Raw genomic sequence first — 25,923 nt, 5'->3', positions numbered from 1 at the left:
TCAGTATATGGCTGGCATTTAACCTTTATGCAGGATTAAAACAAAAGAAAACTGATGTGCCAGCATATGCTTGTATTGAATCTGCCTTCCCCAAAAAGCTTTTTAATAAATGTCTTTAGTGGGACTGTAGAAAAGGTCCTTTCCTGGACTTTAAATTGGGTTGAAAAGTAGAGCCCTAACAAGTTATACTCATTCTCACGGCTGAACAAGTTGAAGAAAGGAGGAAGAATTTGTGCATTTGGGGATCAGCAATCCATGGAAATTTCTTTTGGAATCTGTGATCTACAACATAGACTTCAAAAATGTTGGCATGAAGTCTGCATGCTAAAGAAAAGTCCAAAGAATCCTCTAGAGAAGACATTTTACTGCCTGGGAATGCTGTCCCCAGAACTGTTGGTGTACAAAAACCCCAATAAGAGACAGGGAAAGTTTCATCTGACCCAGAACTATAGAAGTAAATGGTTTTGGATTACACCTAAAATACAGGAAATTGGTATTTGCCACATGATTATTATGCAAGCATAAGAACATATTACAAAATAATGCCGTGCAAATATAAAACCTAAAACTTTTACAAGGAATCTATGTGACTATATTCATATTTGGATGGATGGATGGATGGATGTCTTCAGGCAAGAGATTTTAGGTACATATACTGATTTGTTTATATGTATGTATATGTATATATGAATAGATATAGGCAGATACCTATGTATCTATCTATGGACATACATATACATATAGTATGTGTATATGTATGTATATGTGTGTATTTGTGTATATAGTTATATATGTTTGTAGATATATGCTAATGTAAATATATAGTTAGATTTAAATATATGTATATAGATAGATGTATAGATAGATAGATAGATATAGGTATATATCTATCTGCCTGTCTATTCAGACGCATGTATAAATATATACCCCCCACACAAATGCCAACATGTACACAAAAACACATATACAGTATCCATATATTTGCACACACATACATATATATCCCATACATGTACATGCATATAGAACACAGTCAATCAACAAACATGTATTATGTGCCAGGCATTGAACTAAATTCTATGGAATATATAGATAGGCAAAATCACCAAAACCAACCATGTTTTCTAAAAGCATGCATAGTAATGGTGCAGACAACAATTCAATAAATAGCTTTGTACACAATGGCTCTATATGCACTAGATAGAGAGTAGAAGAAATATAAACCTAGAAGGGCTCAGAGACTGGGTAGGTCAGGAATGCCTCTGGCAGAAGGTGATGCATGAGCCATGTCTTGAGAGAAACCAGTGATGTTAAGAGGAAGGTATGAGGAGGGAGAGCATTGTGGCACAGTGGGCAGCAAGAGGGACAGAAGTGGGAGATGGAATGTTGTAGTGCTTGGAGTCAATCGTGTGAGAAGGCTCCAAAGATGGGAAGGAGCCAGGTGGTAAAGAGTCTTAAATGCCAAACAGGTAATTAGGAGACAATGGAGTTTATTGAATAAAGGAATAAGGAAAAATAAAAATTGAATCAAGGGAATTGCGGGAGGGTGCTACAGAAAGCATGGTAAGAATTTTTGGAAAATCACTTCAGCAAGTGTACGGAGGCTGATGAGAGGGGGATGAGCACACACGCACACACACACACACACACACACACACGCACACACACAAGACAGATAAAGTAAGGCACTTGCCATTTGTACTGGGCCATGAATAACTAATCATGGACTTGGGGAAAGGACTCTTCATCTGCTTAAGTTCTTACCCTGTGAGGCTACAAGAGTCTGTGTGCCCAATTACTTTCCTGCAGGTAGCTCATTAGAAACCAGAAGACATGAAAGAGCTTTTCCAATATGAGGGAAAGAGCTCATTAAGATGGGAACAAACGAATACCAAGGTTAAATAAAATGTTATTCAAATCCTTTTCAAAAGAAATTTGAGATGTGGGGGGGCAGGGAAGGGATGGGTGGTAAAGCACTATGAATGTCACTTGCGTAGAAACCATAATTGATTATCATGTGGATTTCTGGATCCATAAAGATAGCATGATTTCTAGTTCTTTCTAAACATTTAGCAAGTAAGCTACTCTCTAGAGACGCGTAATTTGTGTTTGTTTATTGGTTTGAAAGTACAAATGGCAAATTATATATTCTGATGGTCAAATTTGCATCCTTTCTATTGAGTCTCTTCAACGTGTATTCACCAAGAATTTAGCATGTGCTAACCTCTATGCTAGGCACTAATGACACAGGCATAAAAAACAACCTTGTCCCTACCTGCAAGGTGCTTACTTCTAAAAGTGGAAGACATGCACACAAATAAGTATGATATGAGGTAATAATAGCTCCTACATATATGGTGTTTGCTCATTTAATCAAATACCAACACTGTGGAGTAGGTGGTATCTTATAAACTATTTTACAAGGGAGCAAATTGAGGCTCATTGTCCTTAAATGATTTACCCAGAGCTATACAGCTGGTAAATGCTAGAACGATGACAAACAAGAGGGAAGCTAAGAAGACCATTGGATTTGGCAATTAGGAAATCATTGCCAACCTTGGGAAGAACAGGTTCTATAGGATAGTGGAGAACAGTAGCTAGATTACAGAAAGGTTAGGAAGTAAATGAGGATGAGGAAATAGAGATGGGAAGTATAGACTACTTTCTAGTCTTTTCCAAACTTTCTAATTTTTTCTAAAAGTTTAGGAGCAAAGAGAAGAAGAAAGAATAATAACTTGAAGAGATGCCAGGATCAAGGAAATGGTAAAGTGCTTTTGTTGTTATTTAAAGACAGGGAAAGCTTGAGTATATTTAGAGATAGTGGGGAAGGAGCTAGCAGGGAAGAGATTCAAATACAATTTAGAGTTCTTCCAAGCTTGCCATTAAATTTTATATTCCCATAAAAATAATAAATTTGCTCCAGTCAGCGTATTCATCCCTTTGCAGCTAGAGTATGCTTATTCTTGTATGAATATTACTTTGCAAATGTCCTTAATGGTTTCAATTCAAGAGGAAAAATTGGAAAAATCATTATAATGGTTGAAGTTTGATAGAGGTCATGCTCCTACTTAATGCCCCATAGCAGAAGCAGTGGCAAATTCCATAGAAGGCCAGGGTCATCAAAGCAAACTTCAATTGCTTTTCTAAAGCTTAATGTACTGGCTGCTCCCGGTGGTACATACCTTCTCCATAAAAGGGGATCTCTTTCTAGTTACTGAACTAATTTCTCCTATCCTTTCTCATCATGCTATTTGCTTGAACAGGAACTCTGGAAAGAAAGGGGGAGATACTCTGGTCATTTCAGTGAGTGAGCAGTGATTGATTAGATATTACCTAAGTAATTTAGACCAATTCACATACGGAAGAAGTATTCAGCCTGACCAAACTGTGCTGAGGAAATCCACTGGGCTTGAAACTGAATTCCCTCTAATGCACAAGTATGACAGTTATGAAGGAGAAGAAATAAAAACACCATAAGGACAAATGCTGCCCCCACCATCCTGGTGTTAAGAAAGGGCAAGTAGCTCAGGGAGAGGGCACGAATATATTACCCAAGAATAGACGAGAATACAGCGATATTTGTTTGGCTCTACAAAATCTTCCTTTTATATTCTTAAAAATTAGATAGTGAGAAAAAAATTAAACCTTTTTTTTTTTAGTAAAACACTATGAACGTCAATTAGAAACATCGGTTAATTATGTCATGTGGTTTCCATTTCATGTGGATTTCTGAACTGATAAAGATAGCATGATTTCTAGCCCTTTCTAAATATTTGACAAGTAACCTGCTCTCAAGAAACAAGGATGATTTGTGTTTACTTATTGGTTTGAAAGTACAAATGGCAAATTATATATTCTGATGGATAAATTTTCATTCTTTCTACTGATTCATTTAATTACTTATTTTCACTTCTGCTTTTCCTTTCTTCTTCATCTTATTCTAGGAGAATATACATTCATGTGCATACGTATACAGTAACATGAATATATATATAAATATGTATATATACGTAGTCTTTTTCACTGTTTGTACACATATTTATCATCTCTCCCTCCCACTGTCCCCATTCCTCTCTGTTGAACAATGATAAGACAATAAATATGTATAATCCTGCAAAACAAATTCCCATATTGGCGATATTCAAAAATATGTGTCTCATTCTACATTTTAGGTCCATCACCTCTTTGGCAGGAGGTGAGTAGCATATTTCCCCTTTGGTGGATTCTTTATACTTAAGATCTTACTTCAATATTTAAAAAATTCACAGTTCTATCTGTGTGAGTCTAAACTTCACTAAGGCAGAATGGCCCCTGCCCCATGCCTTAGCACATGGCTTAACATATTGCTATGACTAAGATTGTGGATGATGCTATTTGTCCTTTGCTCTTGAAGAGAACCATGACTTCAAGGAGATGATGACATGACTTGCAGTTGACTTTAAGTGGGGCAGGACTGAAAGCCTCACTTTCTCCTCCGGGGCCATCTGGCCCAGTGGCCAGATATTCATCAGGATGACTGGAGATGATCCAGGATTATGACCAAGAACAACAATTCATGATGAGGTAGACAAACTTGTGGTCACCATAGGCTCATAAGACCACAGCTCTAGATCTGGGAGGGACTTCGCAAAACAATTAGTCCAACCCTGAAGCCTAGGGAGGTGAAGTCATGAGTCTTTATGAATTTAGTCAGGTTGATTTTCACAGGATGGTCTATGGCAAGCCCTTCCCAGTCTTCAAATTTCATCTAAAATCCCACCTTCTGTTAAAAAAGAAAAGGTTTTGGCCTTAATGCTAGTGCCTTCTTTCTAAGATGACCTCCATGAGGGCTAGGGCTATTTTTCATAAACATTATATATTTTCCTGCTCCTAGCCCACAGTAGGTGATTAATAAAAATTTGTTGAGTAAAAATGAGTTTTAACCTAGGGGGTCTATTATTAATTTTTTTGGACTAGACCTTGATTCCATTGATGTAGGGAATCCCTAATAAGCAACATTCCTCTCATTATAGATGTCCTCTCTACAACTTAGAATTTTAGAGAATTGCCAAGGGCACTGAAAGGTAAAGTGATTTCCCCAGGGTCACACAGATAGTGTATGTCAGAAGAAATAAAAGGAAGGATTAGCACTTAAGCTTTGTCGTTCTTCAATTGTGTCTGACTCTTCATAACCCCATTTGGGGCTTTCTTGGCAAAGAAACTGAAGTGGTTTGCCATTTCCTTCTCTAGCTCATTTTACAGATGACAAAACTGAGGCAAACAATGACTTGCCCAGGGTCACACAGCTAGTCAGTGTCTGAATCCAGATTTGAACTCAGGTCTTCCTGATTTTAAGCCCAGAGCTCTATCTACTGCATCACCTAGGGGGTCAGCATTTCAGAATGGCATTTTAATTACCTCTAGAATATTGTTTGTAAGATACTACCCTTGTATGAGTGGATGGTTAAGTAAAGCTCATGAGATCATAGCTCGAGAGTGTAAAGGACCTCAGAGGTCCAGTCCCCTCTTTTCAGGAAACTGAGGACCAGAGAAATTGCCTACCTGGGTAGTAAGTGATAAGGGCAGAGTTTGAACTCCAGAGCTTTCTCCATTGTGCCATGCTGGTTTCAGCAAGAGACTGGAAGAGACCAAGCAGTTAGAGAGAAAAAAGAAGAGAAAAGTACAGAATTATAGAATTAAAAGGGGAGAATTGCAAGACAGTAAAGTGGCAGGAGCTTTAGGGGTGAAATGCTTGCTCAAGGTCACTCAGAAAGTGAAGGGACAGATCATGAATCCATCTTCTCTGGCACCAGAATCAATATGCTTTCTCCAGTACACTGTGTCTCCATAATGACAAAGAACCTCAGGCTTCACTGAAATTTTTATAATAAAATGTATTCCTCCCTCTCTTGGCAACTTATGATTAATTATTATTGACTACTTATTATTAATCTCTTTCTCTAGCTGTCACCTAGGAAGTCCAAGAAGGCTTTGTCAATCACGTGATAATCATTGTTACATAACACTAGCTTACACAGTACAAAATATTAATTTGACAGTGACGATCAAGTGGTTAATTTGAGACAAATTGGATGATTCAAGTAAAAAAAGTAATTTTGATTTGGGATTTGAATTGTCTGATTTAGATGAATACACAGATTATTTGCCAGACCAAATAACTGTCAGGTTGTCACTTCATTTTATATGGTATAGACAAAATTGGCCTTGTTAATGAGGTAGGGAATTCTAGTCTTCCTACTGAACTACAATTTTAGGAAGGAACAGGGTGAGATTTGTATCATTGACTACACTTCTTGTGGAATACAGCACTTAGGGTAGCCATAACTTGTATTTTATTGGATAAATACTGGCTTTTTCCACCTAGTTTTTAGTTTAGATATAAATGACCTTTTTCTCTTCTAAGGAGAAGCAGGGAGGAGGAGGTGTCATGTTTCTATTTGAGAATTTAATGCAGCTCTTTATATAATGTTCATTAAGATGATTAAATACTGCTCCACAAGTATACTATTCTTGTCTTTGTTTTTCTTTTTTACAGCCATAAGGGAAATGATAAGTTATCATGAAAACACAGGTGAAAGCATTATGTAGTTCACCAAAATGTCACAATTTTTCATCAGTGGTCTGTAATATCATTGGAATCGCAACTCCTTCCACCTCTACAGATCAGTTTTTCCGAGTACCAGATTTTGGATATTTCCAGTTCTACCTTTTATAGGAAGGAAGAAAACAAGTATTTATTAAGCACCTTGCAAGTAGTGCTGTTATTGTTTCCATTTTACAGCTGAGGGAACTGAGGCAGACAAAGGTTAAGAGGCTTGCCCAAGGTCACATAGATAGTAAACATCTGAGGCTGGATATGAACTCAGGTGTTCCTTACTCTAGACCCAAGTCTATCTACTTCCGAAGAACAGATTTGGAACCAAAGGACCTGGAGTCAAATTCCACTTCTACCACTTACTAGTTGTGTGGTCTTGTACAAATCATTCAACCTCCCTTTGCCTCACTTTCCCCACATATAAAAATGAGACGGTTGGCCTCGATAATCTGTAAGTTTCCTTCTGGCTCTAATGCTATAATCCTTATGATCTGATGTTGAGTTTCCTAAAGCCCAGAAAGGTTAAGTGAAGTGGCCTGGGTCACACAGTTGTGTCAAAGGCAGAATCTTACCTTCCTTCCCAAGGTCTTCCTGACTCAAGTCTAGCGCTCTATACATCGTCACACTAGGTCTCCATAATATACTTAAACAGTCAACAAATACAAGTGGCGTCATGAGTAGCCACTCATTAGAATGATTCTAATGTGTCCTTTAGACTCATACACAACTAGATAGGCTGCTTGAAATTAGATTGTATTTCCAACTCTTCAGTTTTGATAATCAGGCATTGGAAGATAGCATTTTTTACCCACTACCTTCAAATAGTTCTTCCCATCAGTTAGAACCATGGATAAAACTCCCTTATTTCTTTCAGCTTGGTTATATATCCATTTAGTATAGGCAGAAGTCTTAAATTTACTGTTTCCCCAAACCCTTTGACATAGAATACAGACAGCTCATAGATTGACCTCTGCATGCATGTACCATGAGTGATAAATCATTCTTTCATAAACTCATTAAAACTTTATTGCCATTCACAGGGCAATGCCCAAAACCTGGTATGGGAGGAAAATATTTGAAAGGACAAGAAAATTTAGCACACAAGGTGGTGTAAACATAACTTGTAACAGGAAAGAAAACAACATGGGAAAGATGAAGCATTTCCTCACTGGGTCTCAATTTCATTTGTAAAATAATTAGGTTAAACTAGATTGCCTTTAAATCTATGACCCCTATAATCCCTTATTATCATCGAGACAAGAAGCAAATCAATTTGAAAGCACAGAAACAAAAGTCTGCAATAGAAAGCAGTTGAAGACTTGGCTAAACACATGCTAAGACTCTTATGGTCAAAGGCCTCAATTCTCTGCTGTAAAACCCTCATGCCTCAGGTTTCTTGGAAGATTGGAACCCAAGAAAGAATAATTCACCAAATAGATGATGAAGAGTTTTTTAAACTATCTTTCAGGGTAGAGGGTAAAAGCATATTTTGCATAGAATCTCCATACAGTAAATGTTTGACAATTGCTAGTTGAATAACAACATGAATTCTTTTGGAGAGTATCTTCTTGGTTAAAATATTTGTCTTGTCATTGTTGAGACATGGGTCACTTAAGATATGTATAATGGTAGAGTAGAAGGGGCTCTCTATTCATTGTGCCACCTTACTGCCTTTAGGTGAGAAAAGACTTGTTCTGCTTGCCCCAGAGAGCATAACTAGGACTATCAAGTAGAAGTTTCGATTTAGGATGATTAGAAAAAATTGCAGTAATGATCAGAGCTAGTCAAAGGTAGGAGGAAGAATATTCCAGTTAAAAGAACCCTAAACATAGAGTCCATAACACTTGAATTTGGACCCCATTTTTTGCCATTTCCTACTTGTGTAATGCTCAGCAAACCCCTCAACTTCTGTGGCCCCGATTTTCTTGTCTAAGGAGGGAGCTGGAACTGATGATTTCTAAGTTCTTCCTATCTCTGGATCTATGACCCCATTAGATAGTGGGTTCCCCCTCATTTGGAGTCTTCAAGAGAAGTCTGGCTAACTACTTGTCATCTTTCATCTTGTGAAAAGGACCCTTGCTCAGGTAGGGCTTGAATTAGATAGGTTCTATGTTTCCTCCCAACTCTGAGATGCTGTATGGAAACTTTCAAGGAGGTCATGCAATAAAACACACTTTAAGAAAAAATTATTTGGGATTAAGAAAAGCATAAGGGTTACTTGTGCAAGATGTGTATGTCATAACATAGCTGAAGGTCAGGGACATTATTTTTTTAAAAAAACAATTGTTTCAATACTGGTTAACTTATCCTATTGTTTTTAGAGCTTAAACTCCTGAAGACTTCTCCAGATCAAGGCTGTAGTCACACTAAAATTATTTCAAATTTCTAATGTGCTCTGATGTTTATAAAAACTCTTTTCCCAGCACAACCGTGGGACGAGAATCTTGTGCACAAACACACATGCTATGTAAAAAGGTCATAAAAGGTCGGTTTTATTTTCATATTGTTATATTAAGATGTTTTCATTCCCAATTGGCTAAATAGTGATAGGTATAACATAAACAAAAGCTCTTTGGGGGATCCTCAATAATTTTTTCAAGGTGTAGTGGGTTTTTGAGACCAAGGAATTTAAGAATTGTTGATATAGGGAATTTCCATTAAGAAAACTCTCTCTACCAATGCAGATTGACATTGCACTGCAATTTATAGACTTCTAGAGTTATATGGACCACTAAGAGATTAAATAACTTGTTCAGGGTCCCACAGATAATCCGTCGGAGTCAAGACATGAACCCAGGTCTTCCTAGCTGCAGGGCTAACTCCCAATCCAGTACATTGTCCCTCTTCAAGTGTCATCATTTTCATTTTGGAGATAAGCGAACTGAGGCTCGGAGAATATAAGTGATTTGCCTGTAGTCATATTGCTAGTGTCAGAGCCTGTATTCTATCCAGGTCTCCTGACTCTTTAATACAGTATTTATTATGTTATGTATTATTTCTCATTACTATTTCCACTATAGGGAAGCTAGCTGGTACAGTGAATAGAGTGCCCAGCCTGGAGACTCATGTTCTGAGTTCAAATCTGGCCTCTAACTGTGTGACCCTGGGCAACTCACTTAACCCTGTTTCCTCATCTGTAAAATGAACTAGAGAAGGAAATGTCAAACTATTCCAGAATCTTTGCCAAGAAAACCCCAAATGGGGTCATGAAGAGTTAGATGTGAATTAAAAAATAATATATATGAATGTATACACACAGATGCACCTGTGTGTATACACACACACACACACACACATATGTCAGAGAGAAATATATTAAATGGAAGACCTTGGTTTGATTATTTGACATGTACTGGCTGTGCTACCCCAATAAGTCATTTGACTCTGAGCACTCCCAGACAACTTACTAAGGCTTTAAGTCATGGAGAAGGTGTGAGCCAATATTGGTAGAAGAGTTTTGTCACCAAGCACTCCTACAATGATGAAATTATACAACCAGTCTAATATATACAAATAACATATAATTTGTCCCAAGGGAATAGTAGGGAAGGAAGGATTTTGATAGGTTCAATCTCATCTACACACCACTAGAAACCAAATTTTTTTAAATATATAATTTATTTGCCAGCCTTGATCGATATTATTCTCTGCTATCTCTTGTTAAATGGCTCTAGAGCCCTCTAGAGCAAATGCTGTGGTCCTTTGGATTACTTCCTATCCCCAGAGATATAACAGTTGTAATTTACTATTACACAACCTATTTGAGTATGCTACCATGTTGATGAATGAGATTTGACCAAATTAAAGGCTGTATTGTTTTTCCTGCTAAATTCCTAGTAGCTCTTCTTTCCATCACTATGTGACTTGAACAGAAATTCAAAAGATGCTTCTATCTGTATCAAGTGTAAGTAACCACCGTGGTTAACCACCACGGCCTGTTTCCCCCTGATTCAACTAATAAAGCAAATGATATAGTCCAATAATACTTCCTAAGATGAACAAATTCGATATAATGAGGCTGCTTCATTTTAAAGGATCAAATATCTTTTTTTCTTGTTAGTAAAAGGAAAACTTCCAAAGTTCTTAGAAAAATTCGGACCTGTCAATCTGAAGGAGGGAGAAGACTTAATTCTACACTGTGCAGTCTCTGGAAGGCCCAGGCCAAATGTAATTTGGAGCAAAGATAATGTCCAAGTGGCAGCAGGAGACATCAATGTATGCCCTTTGTGTTTTCCCCTTGTTTACAGAAGAACAAGCTATTTCCTGACTCTTTGAATTACATGTTCTTGTGTTCATATTTTCTGTTTGCAGATTCAGAAATTAGGCGATAATTATTACCTTTTTAAAAAGAATGTGATGCTCTCAGATACTGGGGAATACATTTGCTTTGCTAGAAATGCAGTAGGAGAGGCAAGCTGTTCAGCAAATATCATAGTTACAGGTAACGTATCCGGCACACACTCTGCCAGGAGAACTCATCTGAGCAAAGAGAGAACTCGTCCCTGAGGAGATCTTGCATTTTCTTTTAGGGACAAAGAAAAGAGAAGAAATGTGCTGCATAACTGAGACAAAAGCTGAAAATGGACCCAAGGTTTTACCAGAATGTACAAGCACAGACAGAGAGGAGCAGGGCTCAGCTGCACACATCAGCCAGAAGACAATGACAAGACAGTTTTCAGTGAGGTGATTTCAATTATGTCATTGGGAACTATTTACCCTAAGTGTAAAAACCTAGGAGTTGGGAGTGCCCTGTTTCCACCTCTTTCCTCTATCTACTTAGTAGTCCCTGCACCAGGTTTTTCTCTCCCCTTCTACTACTCCTACTACACTTTCTCTCTCTCTCTCTGTCTCTTTCTCTCTGTCTCTCTGACTCTCTCTCTGTCTCTCTCTCTCTATCTCTGTCTCTCTGTCTGTCTCTCTGTCTCTGTCTCTCTCTCTTTCTCTCTCTCTCTCTTTCTCTCCCTCCCTCTTTCTCTCTTCCCAATTTTTGCTTTTCACCATCTCTAGCCCAGGTCCCTTTCCTCACCCTAGGCTCTGTGCCCCAGATTCACATCCCTTTACTCCAGCCTTATCTCATTTTTCAATTAACTCTCACAGCTGAGACTAGGGATAAACAAAGTAGAAAAGCACCTTGTAACAGGGTGGGGCTAGTGTACATAATCCAGTAACTTAAAATAGGGTCATTTAAAAATATTTCCTTTCATAGATTACATATTTCCCATGTTATAAATTCCACCCTCCAGGACAACTTGGTATTTATTTTGTGACAAGGCAAGTTCCCCATGTTACATGGAGGGCTCAAAGGCTTCCGTGGAGACTGCACGCAAGAGTTCCATTTTCAGTTGTTGACTGGAGTGTGTAAATGCTTTCCAGACTGCCCTACATCCTCTCCCAGGCCCTCACTCTGTGGAGCACCTGCAAAAGGCCACAAGGGCAGCTGTTTGGAAGCTGAAGGGTCCCTCTCCAACCATCAGGGTGATCATTTGGAGCAATCTGTTCCTGGCAACCCCAGGGGAAGCCTGGAGTCTAAGATCTTCTGTTGAAATTTCCTTACAAGTGGTAGTTTTGTAAAGCTGAAATACTACTATATTTTTAAAGTAGTTATGGGTTAAATGGGTTTTTGAAACCTAGCAGGTTACCTGGGTTAGGAATCCAGATGTCTATAATGTAGAATTCCTAGATTTTAAAAATGGGCATCTGTGGGCAGACAGGAAAGAAGAAAAGTGAGAAAGAGAAAATGGAAAGAAGGAAGGAAGGAATGAAGGAAGGAAGGAAGGAAGGAAAGAAGAAAGGAAGGAAGGAAGGAAGGGCAGGAAGGAAAGAGGGAAAGAAGATAGGAGGAGGGAAGGAAGATAGGAGGGAAGGAAGGTAGGAAGAGAAGAAAGGAAGAAGGAGGGAGAAAACTTTTTGTATTTAAATGTCTAAAACAATAAACAAAAATATGGATTTGTTTCTATGTTGTTTAGATAAAGTCTTCTGTTTGTAACTAGAGAAATTTATTTAGTATCATAGATTTTGAGCTGGAAGGGACCTTATTGGTCCCTTCCTATTTACCCTAAACTACTCAAATCTACTCATTTTGTAGATGTGAAAACTGAGATCTGGAGAGATAAAATGATTACTCCTAGGTAACATAGTAAGCATCAGAACTAGTGTTTGAACCCAGGGCTCCTTATTCTGAGTCCAGCACTCTTCTCACCATTGCAGGTCACCTTTCTGTAGCCAGTATCAGGAGAAGAGATGCTTTAAACTCTTTGTGTGTCATGGACCCATTTGTCAGTCCAGTGAACCCATTCTCAAAATTGTTTTTAAATGCACAATATAAAGTGCATAGGATTACTAAGGAAATAAATTATGTTGAAATATAATGATCAGATTTACACACACACACACACGCACACACACACACACATACACACACATATATTTTTTTTGACAAAGTCACAGATCCTAGGCAAGAAGTCCTGCTTTAGAACGTAGTATGGTAGAGTGAAAGATTTGTAGCCACAAAACCTGGGTTGCGATCCTGCCTCTACTCCATACTACTTGTGTGACTTTGAAGAATCACTTATCTGGGTCTCAGTTTCCTCATCTGTGAAGTTGAAGATGATTCGTATATTCCATCCCAGCTTTAAATCCTAGGAGACTTCATAATCACATTTTAGCTGCTTATTTATTTTCTCCATTTTAAAAGCTTACTGGAAAAGGAGAACTTCTGAAATCAGTCAGCAAGTATAAAGCAAAACCTGTGAAAAACATACATTTATTTATTCAGGCATGTATGAATCACTTTTTTCAAAATGTAACTTCCTTTCACTGTCACTATCTAATGTATGAGGTATAAACTTAATACTTGACTCATGCATGAATTCACAGGCTATTTATTTTCTCATTCTTCTTATTCAGTAGTCTTAGTTGTGTCTGACTCTTCATGACCCCATTTGAGGTTTTCTTGGCAAAGATACTAGAATAGTTTGCCATTTCCTTTTCCAACTCATTTTACAGATGAGAAAACTGAGGCAAACAGGGCTAAGTGACTACTGTGAGTCACACAGTGTCTGTGGGCAGATCTGAACTCAGGAAGATGAGTCTGACTCCAAGTCCAGCACTCTATCTATCACACTACCTTGTCACCTCCTTACTTGACTAGATAGCAAATTAGATAAATAAATCATTATTTTACACATTTAAAGGCTAGAATAAATTTTTTCCCAAATATTAGACCAAGAAGGTGGTACCCAGTCCTGTGCTAAACTCATAGGGTCATAGATTTAGAGCTGGAAAGGACCTTGGATGTCACATAGGCCTGCCCTCTCAGTTTATAAATGAGGAAGCTGGGCTCCAGAGAGGTTCATCCATTTATTTAAGATTGCACAAATAGTCAGTGGTAAAGCTGGGATTTGAACCTGGGTTCTCTAACTTCAACTCCTTTTGTGAATGTGCATGCAGATGATTCTAATAGTGTAAAATGGGATAACCTAACCTATGGCATTATGAATTGTACTGATTTAGTCTCTTTCGCAGTGGGAGTGGAATAATTTACTTGGAACTAGACAGCCCAATAGGCCCCCAAAGCCTGAAGCTACAATAGAATCAGTGCATTCAAATCTTTGTTTCTGAAGACTGACCATAAGTTGTTTGAGGGAAGAGACTTTGTACTAAACTTCTTTGTAGCCCCTGCAGTAACTAGAGCATTATTATGTTAATAACAGGTATTCAGTATGTAACGTATGAAGAAATAAATTACAAAATGGAATATTCTATTTTTGCTTTGATTCCTGATTGTCTTTGTGTAACCCTAGACAGGGTCACAAAGACTCAAACAAGAATGAAACACTGAACAACAAAAAACTCTTCCTGATGCCCACACTACTTAAAATTTCTGTGGCCACAGAGAATGGTTTACTAGGGAGCATTTACCCTAATGTCTCGCTTTGGAGGAGACTCAGTGGTCTGCTCCTAAATCTTCATATAGCTTTGGAGTCCCAGTTCAGGGGACATAATTTCTGGGTAATTAATCATTCTATTAATTATGCTAGCATATAATTAATAGAAAGGGGTCAGTGATGCTCTCAAATGCCAAAGACCCTTCATGGAACCCACTTAATACCCTTGGAAGAGTGGGTGTTCCTAAGGGTGGCAACTGACTCTGATTGGTTAACAAGTAATGAGAAAGGATGAATATTATAATGAAAGGTGGATCTATTCTAATGAGGAGCTAGGGGATGTGACTGAGATGATGTCATTTACTTCCAAATCACCTCCAACTTTGGGAAATCTAGACAAAAGATGTTACCCCTACCCCCTGCCCAAGCCAGCCTGAGTGGACCACAATGGGCCAGAATTCACCTTATTTTAAATTCTTTGTAAGATTTTCTGCTTGAGTGAAGCAACAGCTCTACCTAGATAAGATAGTCTAGGTGGGAGTACATTTTGGGGAAATGTCAGGGATCTCCCCAATAATTTGTTATTTAATAACTACTCTCAACTCAGGCAGTCCCAGAAGTTTTGGAAATCCCTGGGGTGGGGATGAGGAGGGAAGTGACTAAATACTTTCTCCACTAGGTATTAGTGTTGCTTGGAGACCCACTCTTGAGTAGGAAGGAGAGGAAGGTTAGAGGACAATTGTAGGTCATGTTTGGGGAGGCGTTTCTAAGTTGCTCCCTTGGTTTATAATCTACTCTGTAGAGTGGAGTTTGGGGGAAGTCATAGATTAGTCCAGACCCTGTAGCAACTCCCTAAAATACAATGAAATTTTCAAGGAGACCCTGAAAATTATTTCTCACCCTAGTCTGTCAAGGAATGGTAGGAAGTTTCTATGAAACTTTGGGAGTGACCCAAGGCTAGGACAGATTTTTCTGAGCTGGCTTTAAGCTTAACCTGCGCCCTGGGTGGTTTTGACCAGAGAAACCCAACATCCTACATGCACCTGCAAGTCCAAGATAAAAGGTCTATAAAAAGTCAGTTTACAAGAACCCTACAAGTGACTAGATCCTAGTCACTAAGAATTTCCAGTACCCTGTAGCAAGTGCTCTCATCATGGGGCATATTTCCATCATTGACTCATCACCATTATTCTGTATAGCAAGGCCCTGTCCCATACCACCTACAACAAATTTTTGAAATGTCCAGTTTGCCAAAACCACAAAGATGTGGAAGATGTTCAGAAAATACTTTGTTCCCATGATATAGGAGATTCCCCACAGCTTGGGAGCACTACCAGGATTTTGCAGTTCTCCACCCAGGGTACAGGAAAATTCACAGAAGACATTGTCCAGGAATGGAAAAGCATCATTATTCTGAGAAAGAAGAAAGAGAAAACAGAGCAGTGGTAACCCAGGAAGAATCTCAAATGCCAAGAGAGGAGATGAGACGAAGTTTCTGGAGGTATTCATTCCACAAAGATTAAACCATAATAACAGTACTTTGCGAAAAAGAATATTCAGATTATTGATCATCATTTTTTTAAGGACAAGATTTAGGGTTAGTCCAAGAAGACAGCACTGCCACAGTTCTGAGGCAATATAAAACAATTTAAGTTTTCTAAGACTTTGCTATAAATGAAAGCTAGGAAAAGTAAGTGATGATAATACTAGTTATTACCAGGACCTCATGAATGCATCGAATTAAAATTGTGTACATTTATTTGAAAGACACACCTGAAATATAAATTGCTTCAGGTATTTATCTCATTTATCTTTGTGCCTTAGGAAAGAGTCCTAAGGTATTGCTGGGCAGCAAAGTGCAGTGGATAGAGCACCTGCAGTTAGAGTGATCTGAGTTCAAATCCAGCCTCAGACACTTACTATCTGTGTGACTTTGGGCAAGTCACTTAACCCTGTTTGCTTCAGTTTCCTCACCTATAAAAGGAGCTAGAGAAGGAAAGGGCAAACCACTTCAGCATCTTTGCCAAGAAAATTCCAAATGGGGTCACAAAGAGTTGGACATGACTGAACAACAAGGGCATTACCATTGGGCTACATTTTACTTGGTAAGGATAAATTCCAAAGGGAAGATCCCACAAATATTCTGAAACACAGAAAAATTCACTTGTCTCCTTTAAAAAAATTACTGGACCTATGATTTCATTGATACAGGGAATTTGGGTGAGAAACTCCTGTCAAAGAAGGTGAACAATTAATCCATAATTCATAGTGCTAGAAAATTGCCTAGGAGCATGTAGGTGTCATTTGTCCGGGGTCACACAGTCAGTATGTGACAGCTAGAACGTGCACTCAAGTTTTCCTGACTCCAAAGCCTACTTTTTATGTTCCATGACATGCTGCTTCTCACAGGGGTTTACTGGCTAGATTTCTTTCTGAAAGACCAAGCTTAAACTCATTTCACTCTGGAGCTCATAGATTGGACAATAAGAGGTCCCTGCTGAAGCACCACTTAATGGCTGTTTTTGGGCCCTCCTGGCTCAGAGTGAATATAAATAGTAACTGTCTCTCTTTTGGCCAGCAACCCTGAGGGTCTTCCCCTCCCAATTTGATTTTTTTTAATTAAAGGGGCCATCCCAGACTCACTTTTTAAAGAGGCCTATTCGCTGAATGGCATTACTTCACTCAAAAAACTTGAAAAGAACTTAGCCTAAAAGGGCCAGGGTCTCCCATTATATCCTGGGCCATCTCCGGTTGTCCTGATGAATATCTGGTCCCTGGACCCAGATGGCTCAGGAGGAGAAAGTAAGGTTTGTGACCTTGCACAGCCCTCCCTCACTCAAATCAAAGTCAACTCTAAATCATGTCATCATCTCCCTGAGGTCATAGTTCTCTTTAAGAACAAAGAATAAATGCAACAATGCTGATTCTCACAACAATCCTTGAAATTCAGTGGAACATTGCTAACTCATTACTTGGTCAAATACAACATTCCAACATAGATTAGCTTCTATGAGTCTGGGAAACTACCAATCATCTACTTGCTAAGCCAGGAAATATCTCAATAGAATAAAGTATCTCAATAGAAAATATCTCAATAGAAAAAAATGCCAGTTTCATTCCACTCCATAACCACTTTCGTGTCTCACCCATTGATTAAAACATAATGTTAAGGAATAGTCTCACAGCTACAGATCCTCTAGTCTACTCCCAGCTAGAACCAATTCTTTTTACTAATCGTAAATCTAAAAAGCCTTGCCTGTAGGGAAAAGAGTGTTCAGTTGAGCAGTACAGATAAGATGACTCTTTGCAGGATTCCTTTGAGGTGTCAGAGCTATTTCCAGATTGTTGATCTGATTCTTCCTGCCTCACTTCCTCTGAAGCAATGGTTCTCCAAGTGTGGTCCAGGCACCCTTGAAGGTCCTTTCATGGCATCCAGAAGGCCAAAACTATTTCATAATAGTACTAAGATGTTCTCATTTCTAATACACTACATATTTATAGACAGAACCCACACAGGCAAAAGCTCCAGGGAGTGGGGGAGGTCCTCATTAATTACTGAGTATAAAAAGGTCCTAAGAACAAAACGTTTGAAAACTGCTGTTCTAAAGTAAATTGAACTTTGTCCTTGGTACATCCTTCTGGATCACCCATCAAATTAAGGCCTGAGGGAAGTCTAATTTTGGACTCAGAAATTTCTCTAAGGCTAAAGGTAAGGAGATACATTATTTATAACTAAGACATTGGTCCTCTAACCAGACAGAGAGTAGCGTAGTCTTACTCTTTTTTTTTTATTTTGAATTAACTAGATAACAATCCAAGTCCACTCTTTTCTTGGAATGGAAGTTCTTAATTTTGTTTTTACTGGAAATTCTATGTGGTTATGGAACTAGATGTGCCTGTCTAGATAGAGAAACCTTTCTCTGTGTTCCATTGAACTCTGGTCTTCTAAATCAATAATCTGTTAAAGATGGGGACCAGAAAGTGGGAAGATGAATCCCATTCCATTTTACCCACAATTGCATTTCAACACAACCATACCTATCATTAACCTCCCAAACTCCCCTATTCTGCCTCCCTTTTCACCATATAAGCTCCCAATCTGTCCCTTTCCTAATTAGGCATCAATCCCTCAAGGTAACTATAACAGGACTGCTACCTAAGTACTTACAATAATATCTGCATAGGTGCCATTTGGAAAATTCCTCTACCAACGTACCCACACCGTGCACTCCCCTTCACCTTGTGACTTTGGCAAGTGCCCCTTGTGAGGAAAATTCTGTTCTGTGTGTCCAACTTCTCCCTTTTTCGTTTTGGGTGGGGAAAAATATCTCATTACATACCTTTCTCTCCAAGCATCCCTCTCAATGCCTAGGGTACTTTGATCTACTACCAACCTCCTAATCACCCATATTGTATGCTTGGCATTGTGCTCAACTCTTCACCCCTTACATCCATTTTATTGCCAAATCAATTCTACCTTTATGACACCTCTAACAGCCATCCCTTTCTCTCCCTTAGTTAAGACCCTCATTAACTCTGGGTTATTTCAATAACCTGCTAATTGGTCTCCCAGCCTCCATTCTCTCCCCCATCCACAATCCATCCTCCGTACGGCTGCCAAAGTGATTTTTCTAAAGCACTCATCTAATCATATCATTCCTTTTTTCAATAAACTCTTCACTCCTAGATTGAAAATCCATTCTAAAATCAAACAGTATTTTATTTTTATTGCCTCCTTTTAAAATTTCTCATCTTTATTTAAGTTCTGTCATGTACTTATTTCAGTACTTTAGCTCATGAATAAAAGTTATAAACAAGTAAATATGCATACATTAGGGTTTATGATTAAAAAGGTTTTACTGATAGGAGTATATAATCAAAAAATTTTGGAGACAACTATTCTAAACCATATAAATATCAGCTCCATGATAAAATGGATAGTGATAAAAAATAAAATGGATAGTGATAAAAAAATAAAATGTTAGTGATATTTTCCATTTAAAATTTTAAATTGAATTAAATATTAAATTCTGCAAATTTCTGCTTGGTTCTTTATAAAATGAAGCCCATAATGCTTGTTCTCCCTTTTTGCAAGATTATTGTATGGAAAGCACCTTTTAAATCTTTAAAAATTCACTATATGAATATGAGCTAAGTCTTCTGCTACCACTTGACACCCCCTACCCTCCCCAATGCAAGAAAGCGTTGTAGGCTCAGCACTATCAAATCTCTAAGGAGCCAGTAGGTCTTAATGGAGCTTAAAGATTCCTACTCCTGGCTCAAGCTGAATTCTCTAGGCAGCAGGTTCACCTTCAGCTTAAGCTTCTGAAGGATTCTCCTCAACTCTCTCTGCTCCCTCTTTTTATTTTTCACTCACTAACATCTACTTTTCTACCAATCAATCAATCAACAAACATTTATGACTAGCCTACTATGTGCAACGTGCTACACTAGATGCTGAGTGGGTGGGGGGACACAAATACAAATGAATGATATATCCTCTATTCTCAAGTCTGCCTAGGAGAAAAAACATGGATGCTGACTAATGTAGAGACCCTAGCCACGTCATTTGCATCAATCTTATTATTCTATCCTTGGCACATAATTTTATCATTTTCACATCTAAATAGATATTTAACAGAAAGCCTACAAACAGGAACATTCTGATTCCAGAGGTAGCCAAGAACACTTGGGTCTAGAACCTGGAGAGATTTTTCTGCTCTTCCACCACTTGCAGTCTTTCTTAATTACTTTCTGACTTCCATTTTAATTTGAAAACCACTATCCTAAAATCACTGGATATCAGGGTGTTTGAGAAAGGGTTCATCTGGGACTTGAAATAGATCTTAAGTGGTGTGTGTGAGTGTGTGTGTGTATGTGTGTGAGTGTGTGTGTAAGTGTATGTGTGTGAGTGTGTGTGAGTATGTGTGTGTGTGTGTCAGTGTGTGTATGTGAGTGTATGTGTGTCAATATGTGTATGTGAGTGTGTGTGTGTTTGTGTGTGTGTGTGTGCATGTGTACAAAAAGCAGAGACGTGATATTGAGTTATGTTTGTTTGTTTGCCCAGGTAAAAACAAAGGACTCCTGCAACACAGAGATGACGGAATCTGGGACATGAAGAAAATGTCAACAAGAATGGCCACTTACTATGGAGAGGATACAAGAGAAGTGTCAGAGAACAAGCTAACTTAGAAGATGTTTAACAGGAGACCTGCCTGTGAAGTCAGAAGACCTGGACTCAAATCCCAACTCCGAGCATATTGGCTATGTAACCCTGGGCAAGTCACTTAATCTCTTAGTGCTTTAGGTCAGAGGGGTCAAATATACATACAGCACATAGGTGCTTTTGGTCCACAATAGTGCAAGTGAGGCTCAAACCAGATTAAAATGCAACTGAGAAATACTTAACAAAATTTTAAAAAATACAACATAGAAAATGTTAATTTGTGGCTTTTTAAGCCTATGTAGGACACCACAAATCTGACTGTCTGGAATTCCATTTGGGGATTTCTAGATATTGGAGTGGTTTGTCATTTCCTCCTCCAGTTCATTTTATAGATAAGGAAACTGAGACAGACAGGATTAAGTGACTTGTCCAGAGTCACACAGCTAATATCTGAGGTCACATTTGAACTCAGGTCCTCCTGACTCTGAGAGCCCAGCCTCTATCCACTGTGCCATTTAACTGCCCTAACTGCACTTAGCTATCTTTAAGAATTTAAGTATCAGAGGAGGTACCAACCTGCATCAGAGGAAGAAATTTCCTCACTTGGAAGTTCCCTATACCAATAAAATTACAAATTCAATCCCTACCCCCAATTAGCTATACTGATCTCTTGACTCATTGTTTGCTTGGTTTTTTAAAATTGTTTGGAGTCAAAACCAATTAAGCTCTTGTAATTTCCTTTCAAAGTGATCTTTCATTGAAATGTGGGTCTTGTTTCCAATAAAGGGGTCATCCTTTCTGAAGATTCTCCAATATCTGAATCTTATTTCCTTTCAATTAATTTTGAACATGTTCTAGTTTAAGACATTTCAAAAGAATCAGAGCTGGTAGCCTTTCTCCAGATTCCTCAAGGACAGTATGAAGGTCTCAAAATGACATTTTTTGGGGGCCTCTTTTTTTCTGACTCCCAGCTCTTTTCAAGTATCATTCCAAACCCCTGGGATGTGGGGGAGGAGAGAAACCCAAAGATCTTTATTTCAGCAATTTAATAGCAGGTTCTTGCTGGTAAATGAGAATGATGAAAATGAAAGGCACAGACATTTAACTTTGTTGAAGAGCTTTTTTTTCTCTTTGTCTGTGAATGGGCGAATTGAGCTGATAATTCTGAATGCCTTGCTAATCAGTGTGCCAGCTTTCAGAAGCATTGTAAGGGAAGAAATAACAGGATAAAATGAATTGGCAAGGTCGGGATGTGGCGGATTAGAAAGTGAGAAGTCAGATGTAACACCAAGGTTGTTAGGAGAAAGCTGATAAAGATACTTAGTCAATTGCAGCAATAGGAAAGTGATTTTAGAGGTTGGAGAACAAGAGAGAAAGATTTTATGTTAAGACTGCATTCAAAAATGGGAACAAAACCTTAAGTCTGAAAAATGTTTTACATTTTACAAAGTCTTTGCGTATATATTATCTCATTTGATCCTCCCTATATCCAGTAAAGTAGATAAGGAAGTATTACTGTCCCCATTTTATGTAGAAGAGTAAACTGAGACTCAGAGAGTGCAAATGATTTGCTCAAGGTCACATTGTGAATTAATGAGAAGCAGCAGACAATATCTTCTGATTATTTTTCTTAGTGCTCTTTCCATTATATCATACTGAAACAGCTCAAACTATGAAATGCATCCATCCATCACTCAGTCAACAAACATTTATTAATTGACGCCTATATGTCAGGCATACATAATTGATGCCTATATGTCAGGGCAGCTGGGTGGTACAATGTGATAGAGTGCCAGGCCTAGACTCAGGGCGACTCATCTTTGTGTACCTTTGAGTACTTTCAAATCTGGCCTCCCACACTGACCAACTGTGTAATCCCGGGTAACTCACTTACCCTTGTTTGATTCCATTTCTTCATCTGTTAAAAAAAAAATAGCTGGTGAAGGAAATGGCAAACCACTCATTATCTTTGTCAAGAAAGCTCAAATGGGGTCATGAAGGCGCAGACACGACTCAACAACATGTCAGACACCATGTCAAGTGCTGTAGATACAAATCCAAAAACAAAACAGCATTTACCTTCAAGGAACATCAATTGCCTCAGAAACTGTCAGCCTAAGAAGGACTCTGGTTAACTTTAGTGAATTCCTCCTCTTTCTGACTTGGAGTCCTCCAGAAAATCTGGTATAATCAGCACCTGCCACCAACACCCTTCATGCTAATATCTAGTAGAAAGTCTACTTTTTAAGGACTAGAACTGTTTTTTTACTAGAAGCACTGAGCACAGTACATAGAAAGTACTTAAAGTCCAAAAGTATTTAAGCACATGGCAAGCACTTAAAATCCTCTTTGTTGCTACCAATTCCAAGTTTACAAAATTACCTAGGGAAACTTTTATTAAAAGATGGAAGAGAACAAAAGAGAATTCACAACAGAGCTCTGTGAAATCAATACTTCAATAATCAACCTCTCCCAAAACTCTTTATCAGGTCTCATCCCCTAACAGGTAAGGCTAGGCAGGGTTCCCAGCAATCATTGCCTGGTCCCACCATCCTTGCCCCAACCCCACTCCTGCCTGAATGCAGAGGTACCTGGCACTGTTTACTCCCTGTGCAGTCCTCCACAGGTCCCACGGGTGCTGTCATGAGTCACTCTCAGGTAAAATAAGCTCTGTGCTGCTGGCAGAAATCTGCCAAAGCCAGTGTCTGCCCAATCTGGTGAAAACAGAATTTTTGCAATTTTTGCACCCAGGTCAAAACATTCCTTAAATAAATTGGGAAAGAAAGGGAGGAGGATAGCAATGACCTTGGGGCACTATGAAACCACCATGGTCTTAGGAGGAACACATTGGCTGAGTCACTTGATAGGAACAAACCAGGGATATAGTGTTTTAGGAGAGGGATGGCTGAAGTCAAGGTGAAAAATATGAGCTTGTAGCTTCCTGTTTTAATTAATTATTCTTGCTACTCAAGTGTGAGGTTCAGTTGCTTCTAAGTAACTAAAGAACTGATGATCATCAGTGCCCCCCTTTAATTTTGCTGCCCTATACAAAGCCCCAGCCATCTCACCCAAGTTATGGCTCTGGATAAGAGACATAGAGCTTCCTAATCTAGTATCTAATGATACAGCACTATACTAGTTACCTTTTCTCACTGAGGCTATTGCTGCTACTAACCTCTGGCCATACAAAAAAACAAACAAAAAACTTGTAGAGAGTATACTTATACTATATGTCCAACAGAGTTCCAGCCACCAACACCAGTTTCAAGTATGGTGAATGCTGATGTCTTCTCTCCCCTTTTCCTTTTTGAACTCAGAGAAAGACATTACCATCAAAGCAGTCAATATGTACATTTATATAACACTTTAGCTTATACACTACTTTGTCTGATATTCACAACAACTCTAGTAGGTCAGCAGCATAAATGTTATCCCCATTTTATAGAGGAGAGGAGCTAAACTCAGAAAGTCTAAGTAACTTGGCCATAGTCACAGCCAGAAAGCTTTGATTCAAACCTAGGCTCTCGTGCTCCATGGCAGCAGGATGGGATAATGTATGTAAAACACTTTGCAAAATTTTAAATGCTATTTCAATGTTGGCACTTATTATCTGAACCTTGTTTGAGGGTGGTGAACATATTTATTATAAAATCATTACAGGATTTTATCTAGAAGGGATTTCAAAGGTCATCAAGTCCAACCCCATAATATTAGAGATGAAGGAAGAGAATAATCATTTATATAGCACCTTCTGTATGCCAGGCACTGGGCTAATCACTTCACAAGTCTTATTTCATTTCATCCTCATAACAACCCTGTGGAATAGAAGCTATCTCCACTTTCTGTTGAGGAAACTGAGGCAGACAGAGGTGAAGTTACCCAGGATCAATAAGTATCTGAGCAGCTTTACAAATATTATGTGTAATGTTAATTAAGTTAATGAGAGTTAAAGATCTTCCCCATTCATTAATGGACCTGCCCATTAAGGAAAACTTGATTAGGGGAGATTTATTCTGTAGGAAGGTCCACACCTTTTGTAAATTTCTAATGAGGCATTGGTTCTCAAGGGTTGTGATGCCCTCTGGCTCTGAAATATGTATATATACTCTGAGGTGAGGTTTTGTTTTGGGGGTTTACTCACTGGAAGCATTTGTTTGGCCAGATGAGACTCTAGGTAGCTGCTAAGGAGCTCCCTGGCTTTGAAAACCCAGACGTTGGTGCTTCTCTCTCTCTGGTAACTATGTATGTATATAATGGTCAGACAGGTGGATTTGTCTGTTGGTCTGTGATGTATGTATTGCTTATGGTCACACAGCTGGAAGTCCTGTCTGTGGATCTCTATTTCTCTGTTTGTATTTTCTCTGAAGTTCAGGGTGCTGACTTTTTCTTCTGAGCTAAGTGAATGATATATGTACTTGATTAAAGTAGATTGTTGACCCCTCAAGTTGCTTTCCTTTTAGAAAAGCAGATCTAAGAACTGTAGAGCAGGCCCTCCTGTGCTTGCCAGGGCCCTTGCTGTTACATTATGTCATTAGATCCTCACAACCACCCTGGGAGGTAGATGCTCTTATTATACCCATTTTACAGATGGAGAAACTGAGGAAGGCAGAGGTTAAGTGATTTGCCCATGATCACACAGCTAGTAAGTGTCTGAGACTTTGGTCTTTCTGATTGTAGACCCAACTTTCTATCCACCATATCATCTAGCAGCCTCAGAGACGAGAAATCTGTGACAAAGAAAAGTAAGTGATTTATTAAAGATGACTCATCTAATAAACAAAAAAGCCAGTGTTTGAACCCAGGTCCTCTGGCTTTAAATCATAATACAGCTACACTCTTTCCATTATTCCTCACTACAAGGAATTGTATATGACCTTAACATTTATTCATTTAAAGAGTAAGTTAAGTTAAATTTCACTTATTTCTAGTTGGAAATTTAAGGCAGAATTTTCTCCACTTCTGTGTTCTAGAATAGAAAGCCTGAAGGATATGGGTTCTATCAGCATACAGAACTCCCCATTTTTGTACTCCTTAATCTCTGGAATGAGTATGAGAACTCCACCAAGGTGAAAAGATTTTTAGAGTTGACTAAGGCCCACAAAGGTCAAATGGCCAGTCAGAGTAGGATTGGAACCCAGGTCTTCATGATTCCAAATTCAACACTTTTATCTACTCTTCCACCAGAAACAAATAAACACGGGGAGTTCTTGTATTCTGTGTCAAAGGAATGGCTACAAAGGTGTGAGCTGTCATTACAAAAATAAAATTGTTTGCAA

At 38.6% G+C, this 25,923-nt stretch overlaps 1 protein-coding gene across 5 annotated transcripts in view; it reads left to right on the top strand.

The window, feature by feature from the left end:
• CCDC141 (coiled-coil domain containing 141) overlaps positions 1-20,676 on the top strand; it is a 284,155-nt gene extending 263,479 nt beyond the window's left edge. For 3 of the 5 annotated variants that reach the window (XM_072612510.1, XM_072612511.1, XM_072612512.1), the window contains exons 25-29: positions 10,656-10,810; positions 10,907-11,036; positions 11,125-11,278; positions 15,788-15,982; positions 20,549-20,676. In XM_072612510.1, coding sequence (XP_072468611.1) covers positions 10,656-10,810; positions 10,907-11,036; positions 11,125-11,278; positions 15,788-15,982; positions 20,549-20,552 — 638 coding nt within the window. In that variant the 3' untranslated portion in view covers positions 20,553-20,676. Of the gene's footprint in view, positions 1-10,655; positions 10,811-10,906; positions 11,037-11,124; positions 11,279-11,838; positions 12,360-15,787; positions 15,983-20,548 lie in introns of those variants that run through there. The other 2 variants (XM_072612514.1, XM_072612513.1) reach the window with 2 other exon arrangements.
• The last annotated feature ends 5,247 nt before the right edge of the window (positions 20,677-25,923 follow it).

The sequence above is a fragment of the Notamacropus eugenii genome, chromosome 5 (assembly GCF_028372415.1).
Source record: "Notamacropus eugenii isolate mMacEug1 chromosome 5, mMacEug1.pri_v2, whole genome shotgun sequence".
Classification (NCBI taxonomy): Eukaryota; Metazoa; Chordata; class Mammalia; order Diprotodontia; family Macropodidae; genus Notamacropus; species Notamacropus eugenii.
Note: the sequence above shows the minus strand (reverse complement) of the source record. Positions and strands in the feature narration are given on the sequence as shown.